A 20,429-nucleotide genomic window follows, 5' to 3' on the forward strand; every position below is an offset into this window, starting at 1 on the left:
TACTATTAACTTATGCTTTTATTATATTAATAAAAACTCGCGTGTCTAATTTTTTTGTAGTAAAAATTTATTAAACTATAAAATATATTTTATTAAAAGTAAATAATTTGTATAATTTTTTATTAAATATTTTTTATTATAAATATTATTTAGATTTAAAAATGTAGTTATTAAAATAATAAAATGGTAAAATAATAATTTAAATTTATAAAATAATTAAATTTATATTAATGATAATTTAAAGAATAAAAATGGAAATGTAATTATTTTAGTTTAATATAATGCTTACTTAAAGGTAAGTTAGAAAAAAGTAGTGTGCAAGAAAAACAATAATCTTTTATATATATATGGAGAGAGAGAGTGTAAATAATTTTTACTTTGTAGGAATTTTTTAATTTAAAAAATAATTAGGTTTAAAAAATTTTAAATAAAAAATCAGTTAAATTTAAAAAATCTCAAAGTAAAATTTAGAAAATAATTAATTTAACTTAACAAATTTAAGTGATGAAATTGAAAATAAAAATATGACCAATAAAAACACATTAATAATACAATAGATAGAACGAATTGTTTGAATTTATTAGTGGCAATAAAAGAATTATATACATAACTATATTTATATTACTATATTAGGCTTAATTAAATTTGTATGATTTATTTTATAATTTATTAAATACACAATAAATTTATATTTTTTAATTAAATCTGTGTTGTTTAATTGTACCGTTAACAGGAGAAATTGACTCTTAAGTAATTTTATGTGATTGTTATTTTGTTATCTCATTTTTCATGATACGTAATTATATATTTATTTTAAAATTTTATAACTATATAATTTTAAATTTTAAACTTTTATAATATTATTGAGTTGTCGTTCCCACATTAATATTTAAGGTTTCACAATCAAAATAAAATTAATATATAAAAATCTTATATTGTTAGTTAATTTCACGATTCACATGTACATTCATTCAATTCACTTAATTATTTGTATATAGTTCTTTTATTGCTATTAATAAAGTTAAACAACTCGTTCTATTCTCATTTATTAGTTATAAAGTCAAGTTAAAAAATATAAAATTAGATCATAAAGCATGATATTTAACATAAGATGAGCTCTGAAAAATAATAAATTGATTTCTTAATAACTATAAGATTACTAAGATTACAGAAGAACTAAGATAGACAAAAAGTTATTTGAACCACAAAATGAAGACTTCAACTGAACAAGAACTTGTAAAATAATTAATTATAAAAAATATTACATTTTGAAAGGTTAAAATTGTAGTTAAAAACCACAAAAAAATAAATTTATGACGATTAAAATAACTATCAATTATATGTTAAAAAGCGTTTGTGACGATTAAAATTTAAATGATGGTATTATTGCTAGAAAACAAAAAATAATTACTAGTAGTTAAAAGTCGCTACAAAAAATTACTCTCGTTATATAATATTTTATCATATTTTAACAATTTAAAAATATAACAAAAATATATGATGTTTTATTATCATTTAAAATCTTTAAAGATTTTAAATTGTAAAAAATCGTTTAATATATATATATATATATATATATATATAATTTTTAAAATTCAAAAAAAACATTTATTAATTATTTTTTATTAATTTTATAACCAATATTTTTGTTATCTATTTTATTTAAAATTATTTTAGAATATATTAATAATTTTATCATATTCAAAATAGTAATAGTCTAATTGTATCATACTAGAACATTATTTTTTAATAAATCTAAATTTAATTAATTTTTTTTAATATTTGAGTATGAATTTATAATTCTTTTAATATATACATTACTTTCTCGATTAAATCTTTAACAAATAATATTTTTTAAATTAAAATAATTATCATACTAATTTTATTGTTATTCTTTTAAATTTATTTATTTTTAAATTAAAACAATTATTAATAACAAAAAACAATTATTCAGAAAATAACAAAAAAAATTATTTTAAGAAAAATTATATTTAATTATATTATTTTTATTATAAATACGTATAATTTTATTTATTAAATTATATTATTATATTTAAAAACAGTAATCACACTTATTTTGCAATGTACATATTTCAATATTTCAATATACTATAAATAAACTTAAAGATAATTAATTTTATATGGAATTAATAATAATTAGTAAATTAACTATTAATAATAAATTATGAATCAAATTTTATCAATTAATATATGATATAATAAAATGGTAATTATTATTTTTTAAATATAATTAAATATAATTAATTAAAGAAATAATTAATCATGCAAATCTTAATTTGAATAACTCTTAAAATTTATAGTAATAAAAATATACCTAATGTTAATAAAATATAATTAATTGTTAAAATTTGAATTAATATGATTTAATAAGAAAAAAATGAATAATATATTATTTATGTGTAACTACTATCATTACCTCTCTGATTAAGGTCAATATAACTATTGACATTAATAATTAATAATCGATACATAGTATATAATATATAATAGATAATATATATGAATAATTTCTGTAAAAATCTACAATGTAAATAGATTTGAATTTAAAAACTCAATAAAATTTAATAATTGAATAACTAATATAATTTTTTGTGTCATATTTTATCAATTAATATATGAAATATTAAAATTAAGTATTAAAGTATTGTAAGTACTATAATTATTTTTTCAATCACCTCAATTGTTAAAAAGTTAATTAATATAAGTTAAAATAGTTAAAGAAATTATTTGTACTGCATATTAAATTGTATAATTACTATAATTAGTAATATTAAAAATAAATACGTAATATATAATATATAATAGATATAGAAAATATATCGTTTGTGTTATAATGTATAATTTTCACAATATTAACAATTAATAATTTCATATTGATATATTTAATAATATTTAGTAATTCAACAATTAATATTAAATGGTTAATCAAATTTTATCAATTAATATAGTTAATGTTAATTAATTACTAGAAATTTTTTTTCATTACATATAAATAATAATTCTTCAATTCGTAAATATAATTTGTAATTAAAAAAATATAAGTAAATTTAATTAGCTAAAGAAACAGTTAATCATACAAATTACTTTCTATAACTGCTAATAGAACTACTAACATTAATAATAATCGAAATATACCCAATGTTAATTAATTATTACAACAATTTTTTTTCGCTAAATAGAAATAATAAATTTTCAATTCGTTGATATAAATTAAATCAAGCATTATATTTTAAATGAATGTAAAAATATCGTTAATTGTTAAAATTTGAATTAAAATGATTTAATAAAGAAAAAATAAATATGAATAATATATTATTTATGTATAACTACTATCAATTATCATTCTAATTAAGGGCAATACAACATTTGATGTTTAAAATTTAATTAGATGATGAAGTAATCATACAATTTTAATTGTATAACTACTAAAATTAATAATTACTTAATAATAAATACAAAATATAATACATACTATATAATATATAATATATAATATAAATATTATATTGTTTGTGTAAATATGTATAATTTCCGTAAAAATCTATAACATATTTAGATTCAAATTTAAAAATTCAATAAGAATTAATAATTGAATAATTAATATTTATTGTTGTCTCCAATTTTTGTCAATCAACATCAGAAATATTAAAATTAACTATTAAAATATTGTAAGTACTATAATTATCTTTTCAATCAACATAAATAATGTTTAATTGTTAAAAAGTTAATTAATATAAGTTGAAATAATTAAATAAATTATTTATCTTAGAAATTAAATTATATAAATATTAATATTAATAATATTAAAAATATATACGTAATACATAATATACAATATATAATAGATATATCATTGTTTGTGTTGAAATGTAAATTTTCCGTAAATATGAATGATATTAATAATTAACAATTTCATATTGATGTATTAAGTAATAATTAATAATTTAACTATTAATATTAAATAGTGAATAAATTTTATCAATTAATATTAATATATGATATATTAAAAAAGGTAATTCTTGTTTGGCTTTTGAAAAATATAATTAAATTTAATTAACTAAAGAAAAATTAATTATACAAATTAATTTGTATAACTGCTAACATTTGTAACGTCCCAAATAAAAAGTTAAAGTCCATTAATTAAAACGCCACATACATAATATCCAGAGGGTACAAAGATTTGGAATATGAAGTACTCCGTACTCCAATATATCCATAAAACATAAAAGAGGCCCCACACAGCCTAAAACAAAAAAGCACTAGAGAACTAATAGTACGAGTCTTGTACAGATAAGGAAACATAGCAAAATACAATCTTCAGCGGTGGGTGCTGAGTTTCCACCTCCACTTTCATCTTTTCCATGACCCTGGCCTTCTCCACCAAGGCTGCAAAGTCCTTAATGGATAGCGGGGCCACCATCAAACGCAGATCTCCACGGAGGCTGTTCTCGAACTTCCTGCATCGCCACTCTTCATCCAGCGGCATGGTGGAGAAACGAATGAGATGCTTGAACTTTTCCGCATACTCAGTCACAGATCTGTTCCCCTGAGTTAGCTGTAGAAACTTCACCCTTTTAGCGTATTTAACGTTGTTAGGGAAGTACTCGAAAAGGAACTTCCTCCTGAAGACGTCCCAAGTGACTGGTTCCTGCCTCTCTTCCATGATGGACTTCATGGTGATCCACCAATGCTTAGCCTCACCCGTGAGCATGTACACCGCGAATGCCAATCTACTCTCCTCTGGACACATCTTGGCATCAAATATCCTCTCCAGATCTTTCAGCCACTGGTCTGCTACGTCCGGACTGGTCTTGCCTCCGAACTTCACCAGGTGGTGTTTCAGAAAGTCCTCCAGACTCCACTCCCTGACTGTAGGTCGTGGCTCCGGGCCAAAAGCATGGGCAGCTACCCTGTTCTCCTCCAGTTGGCAAAGGGCCTCCATATGCTGCCTGTGAGCATCTTCAGCAGCCGCCCTAGCAGCCTCCATTTGCTGCATCACCAGCTGTTGCTGTTCAAGTGCTGTCGCCTGTCACTGCATTGATGCTTTATGTTGTTGCATCATTGTCGTACTTTACTGCGTCATAGCAGCTACCATTGCTTCAATTGCTCTGGCGATATCTGGCACATCGCCTTGGGAAGACTGCGGAGTCCTATGAGATGGTGCCATAGTTCACTGGCACATAGGAAAGTCACTTGGTTAGGCTCGATAAGACAGGGATTAGCTAAGAATATTCAGAAAACACAGAGAAAACTAAGCGGACACCCAAGTCCATAGACCTAAGGAACGACCGCTCTGATACCATAAATGTAACGTCCCAAATAAAAAGCTAAAGCCCATTAATTAAAACGCCACATACATAATATCCAGAGGGTACGAAGATTTGGAATACAAAGTACTCCGTACCTCGATATATCCATAAAACATAAAAGAGGCCCCACACAATCTAAAACAAAAAAGCACTAGAAAACTAATACTACGAGTCTTGTACAGATAAGAAAACATAGCAAAATACAATCTTCAACGGTGGGCCCCATAATGGGCCCAATGCCCGTCCAGTCCATCAAGCGGTACCATCCCTCTCACCATTACCACTGTCAGATGTTCTCCTATTTGCTCACATAAATAGGATTGATGATCAACGCAATAAGAGAAGAGCCACATACAAGACAATCCAAACAAGCAAACATGGTAAGCTAGTGCAACGAAACCTTATATCATAATTGTCAACAAGCAAATCTCAGAGTCAAACATGGATAGCAGACATTCACACGTAGATTACCAACATCATTTAAAATCCCAAAGACCTGACTATCCAGATACGCATAATGAGGCCCCACCACGTGGTAGTGGAATTATGTCCTAGCAATGAGGCGTCACCGCGAGGCCTTCGCGGAATTATACCCTTACAAGAGGCACCACCACGTGGCCTTCGTGGAATTACGCCCTGGCCTTGAGGCACCATCACGACACGTGCGTGGAATTACATCCTTATATTGAGGCACCACCAGGGACTCCTCTTACGAGGGCCCATGGGATTACGTCCATTCAATGAGGCACCACCAAGATTCTCTCACTACGAGAGTTATGGAATTACGCCCTACCCACACTTTATACATGCTCCATCCACCAAAACAAGAATTTCCCTTAGTAGTAATATCATGTATAAACAACAAATCATACAACTCATGCTTCCCGATTCATACCCAACAAATTAACATACCATTTCCATTTCAAACTCATACATTATCATGGCATCATCACGCAACCCCTCAAGTACAATAATTAGATCAGACAAGCAAGCCACCCAACAGTAAACCATTCAACAAGGCACCCAAACTTATCCGCGATCTCGCCCAGGCGAGAAGGACCCTTTCGCTCAGGCGAAACCAGTGGGTTCTGCAATGTCTCGCCCAGGTGAGCCCCATCTCGCCTAAGCGAGACAACACCTCGCTCAAAAGGAAACCAGGTCGCCTGGGCGACTGCTCGCACAGAAATGCTTGGGCGAGCCTCTGTTAGTCTCGCCTAGGCGAAGCATGCTCGCTTGGGCGAGAAAACCAGTGCCCGCCACTGCTCAAACACACAACAGACATGCAAACACCAAATCCAAAGACCACAGCGACCTTTTCATCATATCACAGTAGTACACAGTCCACCGAATCACACAATAATATTCAAGCAAGTTAAAAATGACTAGACACACGGACTCTAGCTTCCCTTACCTAGAAATAGCTAGATGAAGGGTTCGACTCCAACAGCGAGGATGCGACAGCTCCCAGGACAAACAAACAAACTAGAATAGAGTAGCGGAGTGAGCTTTTAGAGTGGTCCACCACGAAACTCCGACTAGAAACATTAGCATACGAATGGAAAAGGAATGAGGAAGTGTAGGATACTTACACGAATCAAGGAGACGAGGCTGGGCTCACAGGATCGGGATCGGGGTTAAACCCTAGCAGAGCTTCTGGTTGCGAAAAGGGGGTTTGGATGGCTGCGTAAAATCTGAAGAGTGAGAGGAAGAAAGTGTGAGGGCAGACTTAGGGTCTCCTTTTTCCTTATTGGGCTGGCCTTAGGCCCAACCTTTAAATTAAAGGTAAGAAATAAAGTGGATCTTACAACATTAATGATAATGCAAGTATATCTAATAATAATAATAATAATGATAATAATAAATATATAATATATAATATGTGATATGGATAACATTCTTTCTATTTAAATATATAATTATATAATTTTCGCAAGTACTCTTATGGAACGATTATGAAAAATAATGTTATATTTTCTTAAGAAAAAATATTTAATAATCTTTTAGATATATGTAATAAGAAGAAATTAACATATGAAGTTACCATTAACATTAAAAGTATAATGGTGAAAAGATAATATGAGATGAAACATTCAAATTAAAATGACTTACGTTAATAACATAAGCGTTCATAAATGACTTCAAACCAAGAACAAAATACATGCACTAGGAAGTCAGATAAATATAAAAACTTCTTAAATATTCTCAAACTTTATGACCTTCCTAAAATAATTATAAGTTAAAATCAATTACTTCTCAATCTTCAATCATAATAGTCTTTATTAAGACTTCTTTTTCTAATATCTTGCTAACGGGATGTTAAAAGTATTTGTATCATCTCTCGTCAAAGAAGTGAAAGCAACATCAAAACTCAAATCAACATTTAGACATTGAACTTCATCGTCATTTGGTTCATATGTAAACGTAGCGAGTAAATCCGGTACAAAATCAGAAAAATTTAGAAATATAAAATGAGATAGGTTAGGAAGAAAATTTTACAAACTGATAAATTATTTATAAATCTATGCAACATGTGATGTCAAAACACATGCAATTAAGAATAAAAAAGTTTAGGACAGTGATATGTGTAAATAAATAATTACAAAGCATTATTAAGGACTTCAAGAGTAGATTTCTAAACTCTTGCACTATGATTTCATTTAACAAATTTGTATACCGAAATGATTGCTAAAATATATAGGTAGCATTAGGCTTGCACTCAATTTTGAATGACAAAGTCTTATCCATGAGTTTATCAAACTCTTTTGGAAGTTTGACAGAATTTATATTTTGTATACAAAAAATCAAAATGTATTACTTGAGATGGATTTGAGAATGTGAAATATAAATCAAAGACATAAGTTATCATTCACTTATTAAAGGATATATGTTATCATTCACTTTAAAATCCTCAAAACATGATTTCTTGAGTAATATAGAGGCATTTCTTTCAAATAGCACAAAAGTCATTGAATTTGTTTTAGGCTTTTTTGTATTTCTGGGTCTTTTTGACCATCAATTTGTAAGATAGGGTCCGTTAAAAATTTATTTGTGAAACAAGGTCAAGTTGTCATTGGGAAGGACGACATTAAAGGTGAAATCGTCCTCCCCCAGTCAGTTTCAATTTTTTTTTTTAAAAAAGCGATGTCGTCAGGGTGGAAGCCGATTTCTTTGTATCTGAGATTGAAGTCGTTAGGGTGAAGGCCGGTTTCACTTTTGTTTTTTTTTTTAGCGTAATTTTTCAAATTTTTGGTTCTCTACTCGCTGGTGCTGGATGAATGGTAGAGGGACAATACATGGACCAAACAGAACCGATCAAAATCCCGAGCTACAAACCGATTCGATCGGAGGATGTGTTCGATCCCATGTTGGATCGGAACGACAAACAGTATACGGAGTATCTAAAAATAGCAAACAGGGTACTGCAAAGCGACAACGTTTTGGTGAACACGTGGGAGGAGCTTCAACGTGAAGAGCTTGAAGCGCTGAGGGAGGGAGGTTCGTTAAGAGAAGCCCTAAATATGAAGATTCCCACGTACGCTGTGGGACCTCTCGTGAGAGAGCCCTTGTTAGAAACCAAATCTTCAACTGAGTCGCTGGTGACGTGGCTCGACCAACAATCGAGTAAATCGGTGGTTTACGTGTCGTTTGGTAGCGGAGGAATGGTGTCGTCTGAGCAAATGAAGGAGCTGGATTTTTTTTTAGCGTAAATTTTCAAACTTTTCAGTGAAACCGACCTTCACCATGACGACTTCAATCTCAGATATAAAGAAACTGGCCTCCACCTTAACGATATCGCTTTTTCAAAAAAAAAAAAGTGAAACCGGTTGAGGAGAGGACGACTTCACCTTTAATGTCGTCCTCCTCCATGACGACTTGATCCTGTTTTGCAATGGACCCCCAATTACAAAAAAGCCATTTGTTTTATATGTGACTCTAGCCTTTGTTTTATATATACAAGTAATAAAATGAGAACGTGTTATAAAAATGAAAATGAAAATGAAAATGAAAATAAAATTATATATATTTCGTAACGAAAATATTTCCATATACCATAAATAAATTTGAAGGCGACAACACACAACAAGAAATTTGATGATTTGCGAGGGAAAATTTTGCTCACTAATTTGTCACTAATTAGCGAAGGATTAACGACAAATTAATACGGCAGCAAAGTCGTAGCTAATTAGTGAGGGACTAGACACAACATAACATGGTAACTAAGTTGTAGCTAATTAGCTAGGGATTAAACACAACATAAATATAGTAGCTAAGTTGTAGCTAATTAGTTAGGGATTATACACAACATAAATATGGTAACTAAGTTGTAGCTAATTAGTTAGGGATTAAACACAATATAAATATGATAGCTAAGTTATAGCTAATTAGTTAGGAATTATACACAACATAATATGGTAGCTAAGTTGTAGCTAATTAGTTATGAATTAAACACAACTTAATATGGTAGCTAAGTTGTAGCTAATTGGTTAGAGATTAAACATAACATAATATGATAGCTAAGTTGAAGCTAATTAGTGAGTGATTAGACACAACATAATATGGTAGTTAAGTTGTAGGTAATTAGTTAGGGATTAGATACAATATAATATAATAATAAATAGAATTTCTAATTAAAAATAATAATATACAAACTATTCTATAAAAAAATAATTTATTAAAGAAATTTTTAAAAACTATCGATGTATATTTTATTATTATATAAATTAATCCTTATTTGTAATTTTTTTTATTATATATATATATATAGATATATATATATATATATGTATATATATATATATATATATATATATATATATAATAACTAACATTTAACTAACACAATTATTTTTTCCATTTAAATATTATTATAAAAAATATTAAAACAATTCTTATTAATTATATTTAAAATGAAATGATTAATTATTATTTTGATAATTATTTATTATCTTTTACACCGTTTATCTATATTTTATATTAATTTATTTGAATAAAAGAATTATTAAATTATTAATTAATTTATAATTTTTACATATTATTATATTTATGGTACAATTTGTTTTATTTTTATTTTTTGAAAATTTTAAATATAAAATAAATTGTATGTATATATTTTATTTATAAAATATGAATATTTAACTTAATTTAATTATACACTTAAAATTCATTTAATATTTAAATATTTATATTGAAAGAATTATTATTTTTTAAATAATGATATTAGTATACTATTCTTTTATATATAAATACTATAATAAATAAAAATGATACTAAATATAAAATGAAAATCAACGAATTAAAAACATTCATGTAGTTAAACTGATATTAAACTTAATTGTTTTATATTGATATTAAATTGATATTTATGTAGTTAAATTAAAAATGGTATTAAACTTAATCCTACGAAACTTTAAATGTAGTTAAACTGTCAGAGACATCCATGTTTGAAAAACCTTCAAAGTTCGAACAAATACTTTTGTCTTTGAATCACCTTGTTTTAGTTGATTTTCCAAAAATGCATTGAAGGTTGCATTCAAAGGTCGAAGACTCGTAGACACCGAAAGTTTGCAGGCATCGAAGGTTGTCGGAGTTCGTACGATGACGAAGTGCGAACATTAGGATTTTGATTTTAGTGTGGAGATAGTGCCAAGAAATGTGGAAGAGAATTTGAAGAGGTTGCATCTACGACGAGTTTTGTTCCTAAATCAGGTTAATTGTCTCAACCTTTGTCGTTCACCTTCTTCAAAGAGAATGAAGTTTCCTAATGTATTAATTATCTTGGGGAGGTTGCAGCGACATCATTGAGTTCAAGTTTAGTTTATCAAAGTGATTGTTTGGAGTGATTGAGATTGATTGGTTGCACTGTCAACTCGCGTTTTTTTCATCTCTTAGAGGTTAGAGTCTTTCGTTTTCAAGATAAAATCATATTAACCATTTTTGTTTGCTAGTGAGATTTGATTTTCATTCATTTATGCATAACATTATCAAATTTCTTCAACTTAGGAATTTGTTTATTTAACCTTTTACTATGTGTGTTGCGTCTGATGCAGAGCATTTTCAAGTTGCACGATAGACTATTGTTAAAAGTATGTACATTATTGTAAAATTTACGTCTTCAGAACTATTGATAAAGGTGTTTTATTAGCCTAAAAGTACCACCATTATGTAGATGCAAGTTTGTTCACTCACCACCAATCCTTTATCATGTTAAACGTAGTCAGGAAGCAAGTATTGCTCTGCATGTAGTTTCTTGCTTGTCAGTGAAATTTTTAGTTTCTAGTTTGTTATTTTACCGTGTACTTTTAAGTTTCATTGTTATTCTTAGGCGAAAATAGGACTAGGAATTTTAGGTGTTCTGCTCTATGGAAATCAACATTGAAGTGGCTTACACTAAAGAATGGTGTAATAGATTCTTTTGTACAATATTGATATAGTTTTCTTAGAAATTGATGCAATGATGCTTATTAGTGTCTGTAGAAAAGGACATAACACCTGATTTGTTCCAATAGCAAAGACAGATGCATCATCAAATCGTAGCCATCGACCATTCGGGTATCGGGTATCGGGCATCAGCTATGTAGTGCCCCTTTGAAGGCTCCCTTCCATGGTGAGTAATTGTAGCAACAAGTTCATACTTTCGACACTGCAGAAGCATAAAAAACACTCAGCCACCGTGCCCTCGTCCAATCAAACATTCAATAATACTCCAGAAATTATTCTGGAGGGTTCAATGAAAGATTAAAGTATCAGTTATCACAGAGCTACTCAAATATCTTTTTACATTCTTAAGTTTCCTTTTCTTAAAAAATCAGTAGCAGAATATACTCCCTTGCCTAATTTTTGTTGAAATTAGTGTGGTAGGAAGTTGTTCATGGTAAGAAAATGTATAAGAAACTTAGCTATCCATCCATTTTTTTTATAAGAGAGATTCCACGAATTAATGGAATAAAGTGAATTCGAAAAAAGTAGCAATCTTTGGGATGTAAACAAATTTATTATGCAAAAGCTTCACAAACCAATTTTCAAAGTTAAATCTCCACACAAAACATCAGTATCATTGACAATAAAGTAGCTACATTCTAGAAACCAAAAAGAGAGGCCATGGTTTATTAACACGATCACACATATACATATGAAACATAGAGGCTAGAAATGAAAAATAAATGACAATTCATTTTGTTTAGATTAAGAGAAAAATACAAGCACAGATGGAGTTTTTCAAGCACAGATTAGGAGAAAAATACAAGCACAAATGCAAGCACAAGTAGAAATGCAAAAGCTTTTACAACAACAAATGTATACACAAATGCCAACACAAATGGAGTTTTTCAAGACACAAATATTTCCTGCATTAAAGATATCTTCACCACCGTCTGCCATGAAACATGGCGAGAAGAAAATATGAAGATGATGATGTTTTATTTTGTTTTTAAACATGTATTTTAATGATGTATGTTGACAATTGTGAAGACTACTTTTATTATTTTGAATGTAGTAACATTTGACATGTTTCATATAAAATGTTTGGCAAGATTTATTACTTAAATGTTAAAATGCATTTCATAAGGTACAAGTAAAAGCATGGAATATTTTAGATTGATACAATTCGTTACGATTTTGCTAGGGATTAGTTAGAGATAAATTGTTCAATAGCGAGGACTTAGCTAGGCATTAACTAGGGATAAGTTTGCTAGGGATTAGCTACAACCAGTTTCCTAGGGATTAGCTAAAACTTATTTGCTAGGGAATAATTACAATCAGTTTGTTAAGGATTAGCTAGAGATTAACTACAACCACTTTGTTAGGGATTAACTACAACCCATTTGCTACGGATTAGCTACAACCCATTTACTACCAATTAACTAGGGATTAGCTACAACTACTTTGCTAGGGATTATCTAAGGATTAACTATAATCCATTTGCTATGGATTAGTTAGGGATTAGCTACAATCACTTTGTTAGATATTAGCTAAGGATTAGCTACAACCCATTAGCTATGGATTAGCTAGGGATTAGCTACAATCACTTTGTTAGGGATTAGCTAGAGTTTAGTTACAACCGATTTGCTAAGGATTAGCTACAATCAGTTTGCTAGGGATTAGCTACAACTTGTTTGCTAGGGATTAGCTACAACTTGTTTGCTAGGGATTAGTTAGGGATTAGCGACAAAATGATTTTATAACTACTTAGCTACCTATATTTTAGCTACGACATAATGTTCTCGCTATTTTCTCGCTAATTCCTCGCTAAATCATTTTGCGAGGGAACAACGAGGATTAGCTAGAGATTATTCCCTCACTAATATGTAACTTTCTTGTAGTGACATTTCAAAATAATTTCTCAAATTTTATGTTAAGAAAATATTGATATTCTCTTAAATTTTGTTGATTTGAATTATCTATTTTACTATTAACGGAAAATCATTTTTATATATACCATTATATATTATAATTAAAATATTAAAATATTACTAATAATGGAAAACATTTTCATATATACCATTGTATTACTATAACTAAAATATTAATGGGAATTTTCTAGATTTATGTTAAGAAAGTATTGATATGCTTTTAAAATTTATTGTAAAGCCTAAAAATGTTAACAAAGATTGAATAACCTTTTTTTATTGTTTAATTTTTTAAGAAAAAATTGAGGAGCTCAAAATGTTCCCAAGATTCATTTTATTTGTATAATATATATAATAATAATAATAATAAATAATTATTTTAAAATAATCACTCTTATGCATCAAATAATAAAATATAAATTGTTAGTTTAACTTTTTGTTAAAAGTGGTTAAATCAAACTAATAGCAACATATGTATTTTAGTTTAACCTATATGAAAAAATGTAAAATTGATCTAGTAGCTAACAACAATCTAACAATCTTGAGCCACTGTAAGTGCGTTAGCATAGATTTATTCAATAAGTTTTTGTCGATGCTTCCTTTTGAATGACAAATGAATCTTTGCAGAACACAACATTTCGTTATCAAATATAAATTGCAGAACAAAAAAATAACAGGTATGCAACCAAATATCAATTTACAAATTTATTCTACATTTCGTTACATTTTAGTAATCATTCAAGTAAAGAATAGAAAAACAAATTTGCAACCTCAAAATAGACAAACATTTCAATCAAAGTTCACACACCTTTATCCCAACATTTCAACAAAATTATAACATATCTTCTAGTTAATATTAACATCAAACATGTCAAAAAGTATAAATTTGTAAAAAAATTTAGAAGTAAGTAAGTCTCGAACATGAAAAAGATAGCTGGAAAAGTAGTATATACTAATAATTCATATAACAACTTATTATAAACTAAAAGAAGAATAAGGAGATAAGTTACACACCTTAGGTGAAACTTCAAGTCTCACATCTGTAAATAAGTTTGAATGCTCATAGCCGCATCCTTATAAATGGGAATTCATATGAACATTACAAATAATATTTGAATTGAATATACACTTAAAACATTACATAGTTGTTTATAATTCTTGTTTTCATATAAATGAATTGCTTCTTTGAATTGTTTTCTTAACTGATGATATTTTTTTCATGCAATTGTGTACTAATAAGAAACCATCCAAATAACAAATTTATACATGTTTAAAACTAGTATCATTAATATAGAAATATAATTTTTCAATGATTATAACCTTTTATATATATATATATATATATATATATATATATATATATATATATAAAAACCCATGATCATTACATTATATTGTTATTATTGACACGTGGCCAACATGTTAATAGTGTGTTGGTGTAAATTTCGTGCACCAACAAACTTTCATGGTAGGTTAAAACTCCCACACATGTTTATCGTTACAATTAAAAAACAAAACACATTTCTTTAGAGCCATATTATAAACATATCTAACTACATGAGTTATGGCTCATGCATGGTAATTGAATATTATTTTTATTGTTTACTTGTTATTGTAGGAAGCATGTGTTGTAATATAGAGAGGAATAATACATCATGCAAAAGTGATGCTAAGGTGAAACTGAGCAAGTGAAACTAGGAAAAATAATGGTTAGAAAATTTGAAAACTTTCAATGAATACAAAAGGGAAATATGTATTTATTGAAACGGGTGATAACACTAGAAAAATATATTATTATAACAGGGGTTTATTGCTTAGGGTTGTAATAACCTTCACCAAGATACATACATAGTTGAGGTTTTATAAACTCTCATGTAAAGGGGTTCTTAAAAAAATCCAGTAAAATTTTATAATTTTTTAAAATTTTAATTTGGTTAGAGTCAGGAAACGTTTTTGGTTCGAAAGAAGGTGTTGCTGACTTGGTGGCTTGTGAAACTCTATCGTCCAGAAAACAAAAAAGTAAAGTGTCACTCATAGTAAGAAGAAGCAGGAAGGTAAACTCTATACCTGCCATTCTATTGTTTTCGTCTCTTTCAATTTATTTTCATTTTTGACTCGATGAATTTCGATTTCATCTTCCTTTATCTGATTTCATCTCTTTTGAATTTCATTTCAATTTCGTCTACTTGCTTTTATCGTTCATTTCGTAGGAGTTGTGGCTCGTGTCCTTGGGGGAAGATATTCCCTCTTTCAATTTCATCGTTCTCTATTAAATAAGGTAAGGTCCTGCTTTCAATTTCTCCATTCTTCCCATTTCGTCTCCATGCTTTAATTTTCGTCTCCGTTCAACTTCGTCTATCTGATTTCAGCATGCCTCCCCTGTTCTCACTACAAACAAGTTCGTGTTCGTTTATTTATCTCTTGATTTTTTTCCTAACTTCGCATAACAATCAATCTCCTTTTTCGTCAGATTCCCTTTTTTTCAGGTCGTCGTCGACTGCACCGTGATCTTACCTCTCGCCGAACCTCCGTCGACTCCACCGCAGGTTTGATTTGGTTTATGTTTTTTTTTTTTCATTTTGCTCAAGTTTTCAACGTAATGCATAACAGAAATGTATTGCACTTTGGAAATCAACACTTATTTGCATCCCAGAATAATGTTAAGACTACCTTTGGATGAAAAACTGAATAGTATGTTTATGAATTTGAATATATTATTATGAATTTGGATGAACAAATGAAAATTATTACTTGAAGATACTTTTGAATTGTCCTAATTTTAACTAAATGTAAACTGTATTATCAGCTTTCTCATTATTAATTTATCACCAAGATACAAATGCAAAAGAAAAAAAAAAACTTAAATGTGAATTGGAGTAATTATATAATTTTCTTAGTTCATATTCCTTAAACACCAGTTTGTGACTTGTGAAGAATCGCACACTGACCCTTCTATTATCACTTTGTTCTTGTTTGCTGTTAACAATGTTGTTGGCCATGTTCCAAATGTTATGCTGAGTTGTCAAATCAATTAGGGCCATGTTTCTCTTGTTACTTCTGATTATTAAATCAAAACAAGACCTTTATTCAAGTAAATTGCATATTTTACCTTGGCCTGAATCTGATTTCATGTGGTCTAAGAATCAGACCTTGGTTGCTCACTCTTGCAATCACTTGGCGAATGTCCGCAAATGGGTAAAGACCGAACCAGAAATGAACTTTTTATCAAGAACCTGAACTTGAATTCTTTTTATTGAGGGCCATGTGCACAATTCACAATTTATGAGCATTAAAATGTTATTTAAGCCTTAAAATAATCTATACATAAAGGTTTTGTTTTTTGTCTTTTTTAATCTCAACCTTTTTCTTGCCATCGCTAATTTTGTGGTTTGAGTCTCTGAATCAAATTTGAAGTTGTCAATCTCCTTTGCAAAGATACTAATACAATCAATCAGACCAGGGATAGAAGTTTAAGACCGAGTTCAAGGAAAGGAAGCATTCTATGATGTTAGTTAATAACCCATGGCCACAAGCACTCTTGGCATTTTGGTGATTCACATAAGTTTTGGTTCACTCTGCTTTGCAAATGCTAATTTTATTAGAGAAAGACAATCACCTAATTTAAAACATTATGCGGAGAATTTTATGAATTTAATTACCAAACTTTGAAATAAAAATTATTTAATTCTTTCCAGAATACTAAAGTGAATCATGGAAGAAAAATAATTTTGATGCTTGATGTTAGCATATGTGTTATTACTCTAGATGGTTTATTACAATGCAAAAGAAGAAGGAAAATTATTGTTTATGGAAAAACTAATTTTAATTGTCACTTATTTGCCTACTTTTCTCTTATGTTTAGGCTGATGAAGAAGCAAGGTTAAGGGAAGAATTTGAGAAGCAGGTAGAAAGCTTCCTTCTAAAGAAGAGTCACATGCTTTGAATTCAAATGTTATTACTCCTGGAACTAAATTTGTGGATGTCTTGTCAATTGCATTTCAGTAAGTGTTGTTAATGCGAGCAATTCACTTCCCTTAACATATATGAATCGGTTTGTTACGAGGTTCATTAAGTCTGCTATTTTTTTTGGTAACGAGTACTCTAATGAAGTAGCAGGACAAATTCCTATGACCTCTTAGTAAGAAAACCGGAAAGCAACATCAAGATCATATCATGGAGTTTGAGGCAAAGCAAGTCTGCTCTAGAAAAGAAAAGCATGTAAGGGCAATACTTAACATGCAATAATGCTTAGAGATTAATTATGCAATAATGCTTAGAGATTAATTATGAAGTCAATCTGCCCTGCTAGGTATGAGTTTTCATTATGCACATTAATGAGGTTTTTTCTTCATCATATTAAGTTGTAATTTTGTTTGGACTAGTTTTTTCTAGACTTAAAGAAGAAAAAATAATTGAGGCTTAATGTATACATATATTTATGATGCAGGAGCAACTAAGGATAAGAAGATGTGGAGATTAAAGATAGGAGACGGAGGAGGGAAGAGTCCATACTTATTCAACACAAACAAATGCAGACTCTAAAATTCACTTTATTTAATCTATTTATCCATTACATTTAAGCCATACATGTAAGCAGGAATATATTCATTAATTAATATAATGATTGAATTCTTTTAAGCCATGTTGGACCACCGCATCCTCCATGTTTGGAAACTTTATTATGGTACATGAAATCGAAAATAGTCTTACAATTACGAATCAATATAAAACTAAAGTCTATTATTTTTATGGATTAAAGAATATTAATTTTTATTTGAAAAACATGACAGGTATTCTCTATGTATACATTACACTTGAATTTTAATTTAGCGTTTTGGTTAAGACTTTTAATCGTAATTATGAATAAAGATGCACTTTAATTCTTGCACACTTGAAATTTATTTTACCTCAGCAGTAATGGGGTTTTTAAAATCCCCAAGTCCTAGTGGGGGTTCAAAAATCTCAGACAGTAGTAAGGGTTTCAAAAATCTCAAGCAATAGCGGGGGTTTCAAAAAACTCCAGGTAAGTTGTGTTTTTTTCAAAGATTGTTAAAAACTTTCGGTAATCTGTTAGCCACGCAAGTTCTTCCAAGAAAATTTCAAACTCTTGATAAAATCATTAGTGGGGTTAAAACCCTCCAGAAATGCTAAATATAACCCTCACTAAAATATACTTGTCACATTAATAATAATTATGTTAATTATAAATCAATATGTGATGCTCAAAAGATATGCTCAAGATTTAAGAGATAAAATTTGAGTAAACAAACTTGAGATGAATTTTACATCCCAGAAAAATTAAAAAAATTATTTAGTAAAATGTACATTATTAAATGAAAAATGATATATTAGCTAAAATATAATGACAAAAGAAAGATTAGAGTTAAGTATAAGCAAATTTATTGTTATTTTTTTCATGTACTATAGTAGAATAAGAAGAAAAAAAATTCTTATATGGAACTAATAAATAAAAATCTCAACATTCACACACTTACATATTTTTAAACAAAAATGTACTATATAATTATGTGGTCAAAAGTGTAACTAATAAAATAAAAACTAGTAATAATGCTATGTGATTCAAATAATGGATAAGATCACATATAGATGAGATTGAAACAAATATATTAATTCCATGGAAGACTAAAAAATTTGCATGCTCAATCATAGTCATAAAAGATAATGACAACAAGAAGAAATTGTGGTGTTTCATAAACAAGGAGTTGGGATATCATTCAAACACAACCACAAAATCTCCAAATGTGTGAAAATCCTAATTCAACATCCAATGTAAATGTTAAAACAATGTCGTTATTTTCTTTTTCTTAAACTAAATATTAAAAAAAAAGCAAAAAAATACATAAGAAAAATATTATATAATGTAATACGTCACTTTATTTGAAAAAATAGACAACAAATATTTTAAACAAAAATATAAAAATTTAACAAATCAACGACTGACGTGAATACTTTAATACATTAAAGATTTATAACTTATTTAAACTTTTATTTTTTTTAATTAATTATGATCATATTTTCTCAAAAAGAAGATGTATCTCCACCTCTACTTAATAAATCAAAATATCTATGTCGGCATCGACGAGTTGTAAAAGTCCACCTATAGAGGCTGAAAAAGAAACTACATTAACATATGTAACCTCTCCTCTTCTTTATTCTAATTAGAATAAATTAATCTAACGTGAAAAATATTTACACAATCAATTTATCATAATAATTAGAATTTATTAGCTTTTAAAATTATCCACTTAAAAATAATATTGTTATAATTTTATATCACGAGCGTATTAAAAATTGAACTCATTATCACGTAGAATACACAACAGTGTGTTTTTATTTTTCTTTATACAAGTGAAAGCTGTATACATTATTTTTGGGTCAATTTATTTTTGCCTTAAACCAGTCCACAAAATATCATCACACGTACCTACCCCAATAAATAGAAGGATGTTTTACAAAAGGTGAGTCTGACATTTCATTGTTTTGTTGTACAAACCTTTATGCATTAATACTGCTAACTGCTACCGCTATCTCCTGTCAACTTTGCAAACTTTGCAAATTCATTATAACTATCTAAACGGACATATTATATATATGGTTAAAACAATATCATATTTTTAATGTCATAGATATTTGCTTTCATAAATTTTTACTTTTTTTTTTCAAATACTTTAGTCAATCCTAATATTAAAAGGGTAAATATATCATAGGATACTTCTAAGGAGGGTTAAAATGG

At 28.5% G+C, this 20,429-nt stretch overlaps 1 protein-coding gene and 1 long non-coding RNA gene across 3 annotated transcripts; both read left to right on the plus strand.

The window, feature by feature from the left end:
• The first annotated feature begins 8,623 nt into the window (after positions 1-8,623).
• Positions 8,624-9,037, plus strand: LOC146884460 (anthocyanidin 3-O-glucosyltransferase 5-like). The gene has a single exon (XM_085665995.1). It carries the CDS (start codon positions 8,624-8,626, stop codon positions 9,035-9,037), a length of 414 nt encoding a protein of 137 aa, XP_085522121.1.
• Positions 9,038-15,573: 6,536 nt separating this feature from the next.
• On the plus strand, positions 15,574-18,313 carry LOC114193260 (uncharacterized). Of its 2 annotated transcripts, none has more exons than XR_014983951.1 (5): positions 15,574-15,729; positions 15,886-15,953; positions 16,146-16,221; positions 17,538-17,984; positions 18,123-18,313. It is a non-coding gene; the product is annotated as an uncharacterized LOC114193260 (long non-coding RNA). The 2 variants fall into 2 exon arrangements; XR_014983950.1 differs by having other exon boundaries at positions 15,589-15,729; positions 17,538-17,893.
• The last annotated feature ends 2,116 nt before the right edge of the window (positions 18,314-20,429 follow it).

This window comes from Vigna unguiculata, chromosome 8 (assembly GCF_037176805.1).
Source record: "Vigna unguiculata cultivar grain cowpea cultivar isolate G323 ecotype 2 chromosome 8, ASM3717680v1, whole genome shotgun sequence".
NCBI lineage: Eukaryota > Viridiplantae > Streptophyta > Magnoliopsida > Fabales > Fabaceae > Vigna > Vigna unguiculata.

What these genes read in the sequence shown, in the direction of transcription:
- LOC146884460 (XM_085665995.1), top strand. Translation starts at nt 8,624, where the DNA reads ATGGACCAAACAGAACCGATCAAAATCCCGAGCTACAAACCGATTCGA.